Source organism: Aegilops tauschii, chromosome 6 (genome assembly GCF_002575655.3).
Source record: "Aegilops tauschii subsp. strangulata cultivar AL8/78 chromosome 6, Aet v6.0, whole genome shotgun sequence".
In the NCBI taxonomy this organism is placed as follows: Eukaryota; Viridiplantae; Streptophyta; class Magnoliopsida; order Poales; family Poaceae; genus Aegilops; species Aegilops tauschii.
The window spans coordinates 68,176,004-68,186,053 of NC_053040.3; the positions used below are offsets into that span (position 1 = coordinate 68,176,004).

Here is a 10,050-nt window from a genome sequence, read left to right on the forward strand (position 1 = left end):
CCTGTTTATCAGCTTCCTTAGTTAATGACTTTCTCAACAAAAATTTCTTCTACTGCCCTGTATGTAAGCAGAAAAGTAGTATTCTTGAGAGATCAACCACAGAGCAAAAGCACAAATCTTACTGGATCAAAGCTAAAGGAAATATTTGGGCCTGCAAACAAGAAAAAACACCAAGGAATGCAAAAGAAGGTGCTCGATGAGTTAGCAGAAGCATGGGAAAGCAGCAACCAAATTGTACACAAAAGACATAGACTATTATTAGGCCCAAGCTTTGCAGAGGTAAATTTCAAAAAAAAATGACAGTGATCATATAAACTCATCTTTTTGCAACCATTGTTTAATCTCTTGGTACCGATCTATTTTTTCTAACTCGTTTTAATCGTTTTTTATTTGTTGCCTGCAGCATATTCTGGGTTTAAAGGATAAAAGAAAATCTATGAAGAACTTCAGAGATGATTTCACATGAGAAAAGGATGTCTTGGTTCCTTTGTTCCTTAAGAAATGTCAATCAGAGAAGCTCAAACCAGCAAAAATGGTAATAGCGTTTTCAATACAACAAAATAAAAATAAGCATTTCAAACATATTACTATATTCTAAACTCTTCTCTAACAATAAAACTTTTGTACCACGGATATTCATGTCATTTGAAAAGGAAGACCGATACACACTATTCGTGCTCGACAGATATATATAGAAGGAAGCTTCAAATCATCGAACCTGAAGAAACCTCTCTTGAAGAATTGAAGAGGCAAGAATACCTGAAAAATCAACGCGATCGACACGTGCATGATGGAAAACTAATTAAGCAGATTGCTAACATGGAAATCAATGAAGCCAACAAAGAAAAGGAGCATAACAAATACCACAACCATAAAGACAAACTGGTAAGAATTGTAAATAATGCCATCTTTCAGTTTTACAAATTACACTAAATGTCTCTCTAAAACAAAAACAAAATGCAATTCCCAGGTGCCCAGGTTTAAAGAAGTATACGAAATATTACTGGGTGAAAAATTCGAAAAGGAAAAGACTAGATGGGATGTTCAATTTTTACAGGGCGTTCCAAAGGTGAACAAAGGTGAAACCCCGTTTGCTGTTCTAAGGTTCGCGTATCTCCTTGATGGCAACCACTTCGTCGAAGAGATAGATAATTTCGACGTAAGTTTTCGCTTAAAACTCGCAATAAATCTGCTAGATATCATACAACTGCATGACCTAATACTGATTTTTTTTCTCCTTTTTTTCACTGAACTTTATATAGGATGGCACGGAACAATGGAAAGCACAACAACTGTGCAGGCTACTATTTAGCGATCAGAATACAATCGAACCCAGCGAAATGGGCGATGAGATTACAAAGATCTACGACAACATCATGGAATAAAAAGTTGCTGATAAGCGAACGAGCCTATCGATATGAGTGTTCTATATCAGATAAATTTTACATTAGCTATTTCCCGTTTAAATTCGGTACTAATACTAATATAGTTGTAGAAAGAGTACCTCTTTTTGCCTGAACTTCAAGCAATTTAGCTTTAACCGTGTTAATGGTCTCACATTCTTGGTTTATAGAGAATCAAAGTTGATTTACCAATGAGTCGCGAAATGCTATGGTTCTTACATATGATTTCTGAATTTATTCAGAAGTAATTCGAAACATAAGAAAACGGTTTAACCGCACATCATACTGTGATAATGAAGCAACAGACTATTTTTATTGATGTAGTTCCTTGATTCTTCAGTAACCAAGCATTCGAACACAAGCCAGTGCCCCTAAACACTTCCGAGCCTCTTGCGGCTTCACCCCCGTGCCTTTCGTGCCTGCATACACGTGCCTAACGTATCACGCCCCGCGACTCTTACATGGTCGCGGTACCAAGCCCGTGTGTCTTCACAAACGTCACAACCGTCCATCTCTAACCGAGCATTCCGACATATGCCTCTGCCACCACACTCTTGTGCATCCACAAGGTTGATACCCATGCATCGAGAAGCCCCAATCCCGTGCCTTGCGTACCTGCATGCACGTGCCTCATGGTGTCACCTGACACTTGCCATGACTCTTACATGCCCCATGGTGTCACACAACCCTGGCTCTGCACACTTCCAAACCGTGACCCTGTAACTATGTACTCGGACCTCACATCTCCTACTCCGTCCACGTGCCTCTGGATGCTTTGTGGTGCCTTCATTTCTGTAGAGACTTCACTTCCGTGCCTCCGGCCCCTGTAGTAACACACGCCGGTGGCTCTAGATACTGCAAACATGTGCCTCTATAACTGCGTATTCCGACCAATGACGCGCTTGTGTGCACAACTAAACTGTACTTAGCGTCCAAAGACTGCTTTGTATTTTGTTGTTCTTAGAGAAAACAGCAACATTACTACTTCAAAATAACATGTTTGCCAAATAAACATAGTACTTAGCAAGCTAAATAACTTGTTCAATCACATAAACAAACTACAAACCTAACATAAGCAAACTTGTTTAACCTGATACACATGACACTAGAAAATGCTTTGTTCTAACACAAGTAAACTACGAACTTGAAACAATAGAAAGGACAAGCAGAAACACAAGCAACTCCAAGACCAGTTTTCTAAGTTTTCGCCATCACTAGTAGCCGTAGTAAGGATCGTCATAATTCTTCTCTGCCTCTTTTGCACTCTCCAGACCTTCTTTGATGTTCTCAATTCTCTTCCACGACTCGTAGGTGGCGTACGCATCTATCGCTGCATACTCGATGAGTTAACTTGGCAGTGGGCTGATCCCCATAGTTTATGATCTTCAACCCTGTCAATCTTATTCTTCATCTCTTTGTAGAATGGGTGGATCACGCTCCCTGCAACATCAGCCAAAGAGTGGAACCTCTTTCTTCCCTTGTACGGAACTCTCCATTTGCGCTGGATGTCGATGTACTTGTCGGGGTTGATCTCCAAGCCAGATCTTCGCAGCATCTCTTTATCACCTTCAATACTGAAGCCGGCAAAGGTGTAGAACCTGTCCTCCTTCAGGAAACGGCGCAAGCTCTTGGGCCTGCAAGTGGGATGACACATTTAAGGTGGATCCATCAAGTATCCACCAAGTACATTCTTATATAGTACGTCTAATTCATGGATGAAATCTTTTCACAAACTACTATGCAAAGTTCAGAAATTAAATACAAACATCAACATGTTATCTGCTTGTTAGCCACGTTACCACATCAATTCAAGAAACTGAACTATACTAGAACATCAAGTATAGAAACTACACTACACAAGAAAATCAAGTTCACAAAAAAATCTGGCACATCAAATTCATAAATTAATCTAGTGCATCAAATACATAAACTCATCTGGTGAGTCAGGTTCAAAATATATTCTGATGCTTCTACTTCAGAAACTTCACTGATACATCAAATCCATAAACCAATTTAATCAAATTTCAGGGTGCATAACTAATTAAACAGAAGCACAAAGAGGTTGGATTTGTAGGATGGTTCACCATTTTGTTGCCGCGGTGATGTGGTACACCAGACAGAGTTCCTCCACGCATAACTGCAGAACCGCTGCCCTCTGCGGAGGTTCGTCTTCCCTGGTATACTCGACATCAACACCGATATACTGAGGGTACAAGCCGCAGACCCTCATCAGGATCCTGCTGATCATCTTGTCGGCTTCGTCAGGATTGCTGGTGCAAATGACATCCAACTTTTCCTTGCCGTGGATGTCAACCTCCTTGAGGTGCCTTATATAGTCGTGCTTCTGACCAGGCACCTAAACATCGTCGACCTCACTCCTCTAGTTGGAGGTCTCACCACGGGGACGCTTGGCAGATGGTTCCTCCGCCATTACGCTCCTCCAGCGATGGCGGCCTTGAGACAGAGATTGTGAGGAGTTGCTAGTTGAGATGGAGCGGCAATGATGTTTTCGGAATTGAGCAGCTATGGAAGTGAAGTTGCCCTTTTGTGGCAAGGTTTGGCTCGTGGAGGAGGCGGTTGGACGCGGCCTCGTCGTGGTAGTGACGGCGATAGACATGCACTCGTCGTTGTTGTGCGTCGGGGCAACCGCCGAGTAGCAGTTCTCGCGGTTGCCGGGAAAAAGCAACCGTCAAAGTGTCCGATTAAGCACATAACAAATGTTTTTGCATAAGCCATTTAAGCACATACTGCACTGGCACGCTTAGATAGTGTGCACTCTGTTCAGTTACTAAGCATGTACTATGTTGAACTGCTCGCACCTTTCCCGACGCACGCCGCTACTACCGCACGACCAACTGATACTCTCTCGGTACTATTCGCACCGATGCCTCCACTACAACACTTCTCGACGCAACACTCTCACGTGCCCGTGGTGACACACGCTGATAACTCTAAAGACTTCACAACAGTGACTCTCTGAGTAAGTCTTCGGATGCATGCCCCTTGCCACCACACATTTGTGCATCCACAGAGTTGATACCAATGCCTCTATAATTCCAACGTCGGTGCCTGTAGAGCCTGGTGTTCCGTGCCTCGCAAGTCAATTAAGATGCTATAACGAACAAAAAAACCACAGCCAGGCGGCACGAATCTTGATGCTAAAATCAGACCGTTGAAGATTACAGACAGTTCCATCATTTCCATCTCTCCCACCTCCACTACTCTCTTGCTTCCTCTCTTCCACAGTAAATCTAGAAACATTCCCCACTCACACGAGGTCTCCTCCTCCATTCAGTACATGAGCCCAAATTCGAAGTGCAGTTCCCCTCACAAAACAACCGCCACCGCGCTTCGCCAACCACCCTCCCACTTCGAGATACACACCGTCAAACGGTGCGCCAAACAATACAAAGTACCCACCCGACGGCGACGAAGCGAGGACTTCAACACCGCCGGTGCAGATCACAAAAAAAAGACGAACGGATAGAATAGACCAATGGAGGCGAGAAGCCGAACACAAGCAATCGAAGGTAAATACCAATATATCCCATTGCATCCCTCAAGGTAGATCGTAGTGATTTCTCCATTTCCAGGGACAGCAACCCTAGAAACCACAAAAACCGAGTTTTGCACTATCCAAAATCAACTTGTCTAAAAAATTGAAGTACCATACACACGGGATTTAATAGAAACGCTACTGCTCCCCGCTACGGAATATTCACCACGCGATATGTGCTTAAACGTACTATAACTGCCACATCACTAACTAGAATACCTCAAACGATTCAAATACTGCTAACATACTGAGAGCTCAAACTTGGTAATTACATCAGATTTTCTCTGCCTGTTGTCCCTTGATTGTAACTGTTTTCAAATTAAGTCCCTCATGTCCGTCACTGCAGTGTTTTTACCTCAGTACCTCCTGTACCTGCATCCATGCCTCCTGTGCCTTCAATGTCGCGCCTCGTGTGCCTACATCCATGTGCCTCACGTGACACTTTCCATGACTCCTACGGGGCCCGTCGTGCCACGCCCACGTGACTTCACAACCGTGGTTCTCTAACCGAGTAGTCGGACCCATGCCTCTGCCGCCAGACTTTTGTGCATCCAGAGAGTGCACACCCGTGATTTGAGAAAACACATGTACGTGCCTATTTGTGGATTCACCTTCTCTGCCTTCCGTGCCTGCACCCACGTACCTCACGTGTCTAACGTAACATATGCCGTGACTCTTACATGGTGCCACTGTCACGCCCGCGTCGCTCGTGAGAGTTCACAACCGTGCCTCTTCAACCAAGCATTCTAACACATGCCTCTCCCAACACACTTGTACTACATCCACAGGGTTGATACCCGTGCCTCGAGAAGCATCAAGTCCGTGCCTGTATTGGGTTCATTTCCGTGCTTACATCCACATGCCTCACGCGACACTTGTCTGTCCCGTGGTTCTCTAACTTCCTGTAGAACCCACACTTCAGTGCCTCCTGTGACTGCATCTACGTGCCTGTAGAACCTGCACTTCCGTGCCTCGTGTGCCTGCATCCACATGCCTGTAGAGAGGCTCCACTTCAGCACTACCACGTGACTTCACAAACGTGGTGCCTTCATTTCTGTGCCTTACGTCCCTGCACCCACGTGCCTCACGTGTCACTTGCCGAGACTCTTACGTGCCCCGTAGTGCCATACCCACGTGACTTCACAACCGTGGTTCTCTAAGCGAGTAGTCGGACCCATGCCTCTGCCGCCAGACTTTTTGTGCATCCAGAGAATGCACATACGTGGCTGTGGTGCTTTCATTTCTGTGCCTTACGAACCTACAACCACGTGCACAACCTGACACTTCCCGAGACACTTACGTGCCCCGTAGTGCCACACCCACGTGACTTCACAACCGTGGTTCTCTAACCGAACACTCGGACCCATGCCTCAGCCGCCACACTTTTGTGCATCCAGAGAGTGCACATACGTATGTGTGGTGCCTGCATTTCTGTGCCTACACGTACCTGCACCCACGTGCGCAACGTGACATGCGTGGTTCCTGAGACTTCACAACCATGCCTCTGTAACCAAGCATCCTGACACGTGCGTCTGCCACTGCACTCCTTTTGGATCCGCACGGTTGATACCCCATGCCTCGAGAAGCCGCAAGTCCGTGCCTGCGTTGCCTTGAATGTCGTGCCTCCTGTGCCTACAACCACGTGCCCAACGTGACACTTGTCGCGACTCTTACGTGCCCCGTAGTGCCACACGCAAGTGACTTCACAACCGTGGTTCTCCGAGTACTCGGACCCATGCCTCTACCGCCATACTTTTTGTGCATCCAGAGATTGCGCGTACGTGCGTGTGGTGCCTTCATTCCTGTGCCTTACGTCCCTGCACCCACGTGCCTCACGTATCACTTGCCGAGACACTTACGTGCCCCGTCGTGCCACGCCCACGAGACTTCACAATCATGGTTCTCTAACCGAGTAGTCGCACCAATCCCTCTGCCGCCAAACTTTTTGTGCATCCAGAGAGTGCACACCCATGACTTGAGAAAACACACGTACGTGCCTATTTGTGGATTCACCTTCTCTGCCTTCCATGCCTGCACCCACGTGCCTCACGTGCCTAACGTAACATGCATTGTGCCTCTTACATGGTCCCACTGCCACGCCCGCGTCGCTCGTAAGACTTCACAACCGTGCCTCTTCAACCAAGCAGTCTAACACATGCCTCTCCCAACGCACTTTGTACTACACCCACAGGGTTGATACCCGTGCCTCGAGAAGCAGCATGTCCGTGCCTATGTTGGCTTCATTTCCGTGCCTCCGACGCTTACACCCACGTGCCTCATGCAACACTGGTCTGTCCCGTGGTTCTCTAACTGCCTGTAGAACCCACACTTCAATGCCTCCTGTGACTGCATTTACGTGCCTGTAGAACCTGCACTTCTGTGCCTCGTGTGCCTACATCCACATGCCTGTAGAGAGGCTCCACTTCAGCACTACCACGTGACTTCACAAACGTGGTGCCTTCATTTCTGTGCCTTACGTCCCTGCACCCACATGCCTCACGTGTCACTTGCCGAGACTCTTACGTGCCCCGTAGTGCCACACCCACGTGACTTCACAACCGTGGTTCTCTAAGCGAGTAGTCGGACCCATGCCTCTGCCGCCAGACTTTTTATGCATCTAGAGAGTGCACATACGTGCCTGTGGTGCCTGCATTTCTGTGCCTTACGAACCTACACCCACGAGCACAACCTGACACTTCCCGAGACACTTACGTGCCCCGTAGTGCCACACCCACGTGACTTCACAACCGTGGTTCTCTAACCGAACACTCGGACCCATGCCTCAGCCGCCACACTTTTGTGCATCCAGAGAGTGCACATACGTACGTGTGGTGCCTGCATTTTTGTGCCTACACGTACCTGCACCCATGTGCGCAACGTGACATGCGTGGTTACTGAGACTTCACAACCATGCCTCTGTAACCAAGCATCCTGACACGTGTGTCTGCCACTGCACTCTTTTTGGATCCGCACGGTTGATAACCCATGCCTCGAGAAGCCGCAAGTCCGTGCCTGTGTTGCCTTGAATGCCGTGCGTCCTGTGCCTACAACCACGTGCCCAACGTGACACTTGCCGCGACTCTTACGTGCCCCGTAGTGCCACACCCAAGTGACTTCACAACCGTGGTTCTCCGAGTACTCGGACCCATGGCTCTGCCGCCATACTTTTTGTGCATCCACAGAGTGCGCGTACGTGCCTGTGGTGCCTTCATTTCTGTGCCTTACGTCCCTGCACCCACGTGCCTCATGTATCACTTGCCGAGACTCTTACGTGCCCCGTCGTGCCACGCCCACGAGACTTCACAATCGTGGTTCTCTAACCGAGTAGTCGCACCAATGCCTCTGCTGCCAAACTTTTTGTGCATCTAGAGAGTGCACACCCGTGACTTGAGAAAACACACGTACGTGCCTATTTGTGGATTCACCTTCTCTGCCTTCCATGCCTGCACCCACGTGCCTCACGTGCCTAACGTAACATGCGCCGTGCCACTTACATGGTCCCACTCCCATGCCCGCGTCGCTCGTGAGACTTCACAACCGTGCCTCTTCAACAAGGAATTCTAACACATGCCTCTCCCAACGCACTTTGTACTACATCCACAGGGTTGATACCCGTGCCTCGAGAAGGAGCATGTCCGTGCCTGTGTTGGCTTCATTTCCGTGCCTCCGACGCTTACATCCACGTGCCTCACGCGACACTGGTCTGTCCCGTGGTTCTCTAACTGCCTGTAGAACCCACACTTCAGTGCCTCCTGTGACTGCATCTACGTGCCTGTAGAACCTGCATTTCCGTGCCTCGTGTGCCTGCATCCACATGCCTGTAGAGAGGCTCCACTTCAGCACTACCATGTGACTTCACAAACATGGTGCCTTCATTTCTGTGCCTTACATCCCTGCACCCACGTGCCTCACGTGTCACTTGCCGAGACTCTTACGTGCCCCGTAGTGCCACACCCACGTGACTTCACAACCGTGGTTCTCTAAGAGAGTAGTCGGACCCATGCCTCTGCCACCAGACTTTTTGTGCATCCAGAGAGTGCAAATACGTGCCTATGGTGCCTGCATTTCTGCGCCTTACGAACCTACACCCACGAGCACAACCTGACACTTCCCGAGACACTTACGTGCCCCGTAGTGCCACACCCACATGACTTCACAACCGTGCTTCTCTAACCGAACACTCGGACCCATGCCTCTGCCACCAGCATGTGGTTCTTTAACAGGGTTGATACCCGTGCCTCGAGAAGCAGCATGTCCATGCCTGTGTTGGCTTCATTTATGTGCCTCTGATGCTTACATCCACGTGCCTCACGCGACACTTGTCTGTCCCGTGGTTCTCTAACTGCCTGTAGAACCCACACTTCACTGCCTCCTGTGACTGCATCTACGTTCCTGTAGAACCTGCACTTCTGTGCCTCCTGTGCCTGCATCCACATGCCTGTAGAGAGGCTCCACTTCAGCACTACCACGTGACTTCACAAACGTGGTGCCTTCATTTCTGTGCCTTACGTCCCTGCACCCACGTGCCTCACGTGTCACTTGCCGAGACTCTTGCGTGCCCCGTAGTGCCACACCCACGTGACTTCACAATCGTGGTTCTCTAAGCGAGTAGTCGGACCCATGCCTCTGCCGCCAGACTTTTTGTGCATCCAGAGAGTGCACATACGTGCCTGTGGTGCCTGCATTTCTGTGCCTTACGAACCTACACCCACGAGCACAACCTGACACTTCCCGAGACACTTACGTGCCCCATAGTACCACACCCACGTGACTTCACAACCGTGGTTCTCTAACCGAACACTCGGACCCATGCCTGTGCCACCAGCATGTGGTTCTCTAACAGGGTTGATACCCGTGCCTCGAGAAGCAGCATGTCCGTGCCTGTGTTGGCTTTATTTCCGTGCCTCCGATGCTTACATCCACGTGCCTCACGCGACACTTGTCTGTCCCGTGGTTCTCTAACTGCCTGTAGAACCCACACTTCAGTGCCTCCTGTGACTGCATCTACGTGCCTGTAGAACCTGCACTTATGTTCCTCCTGTGCCTGCATCTACGTGCCTGTAGAACCTGCACTTCTGTGCCTCATGTGCC

General features: G+C 48.6%; 1 protein-coding gene across 1 annotated transcript; it reads right to left on the minus strand.

Moving 5' to 3' along the window:
• Window positions 1–2,727: 2,727 nt before the first annotated feature.
• On the minus strand, window positions 2,728–3,651 carry LOC141025827 (uncharacterized). Its single transcript, XM_073501755.1, has 2 exons — window positions 3,488–3,651; window positions 2,728–3,037 (listed from the first exon to the last, which is right to left on the minus strand). The coding sequence occupies exons 1-2, from the start codon at window positions 3,649–3,651 to the stop codon at window positions 2,728–2,730; spliced, it is 474 nt and encodes a 157-aa protein (XP_073357856.1).
• Window positions 3,652–10,050: the final 6,399 nt, after the last annotated feature.

What these genes read in the sequence shown, in the direction of transcription:
- LOC141025827 (XM_073501755.1), bottom strand. Translation starts at nt 3,651, where the DNA reads ATGATCAGCAGGATCCTGATGAGGGTCTGCGGCTTGTACCCTCAGTAT. An exon ending in ATCACCGCGGCAACAAAATG is followed by an intron (nt 3,038 to 3,487) that starts GTGAACCATCCT and finishes TCCCACTTGCAG; the next exon opens with GCCCAAGAGCTTGCGCCGTT.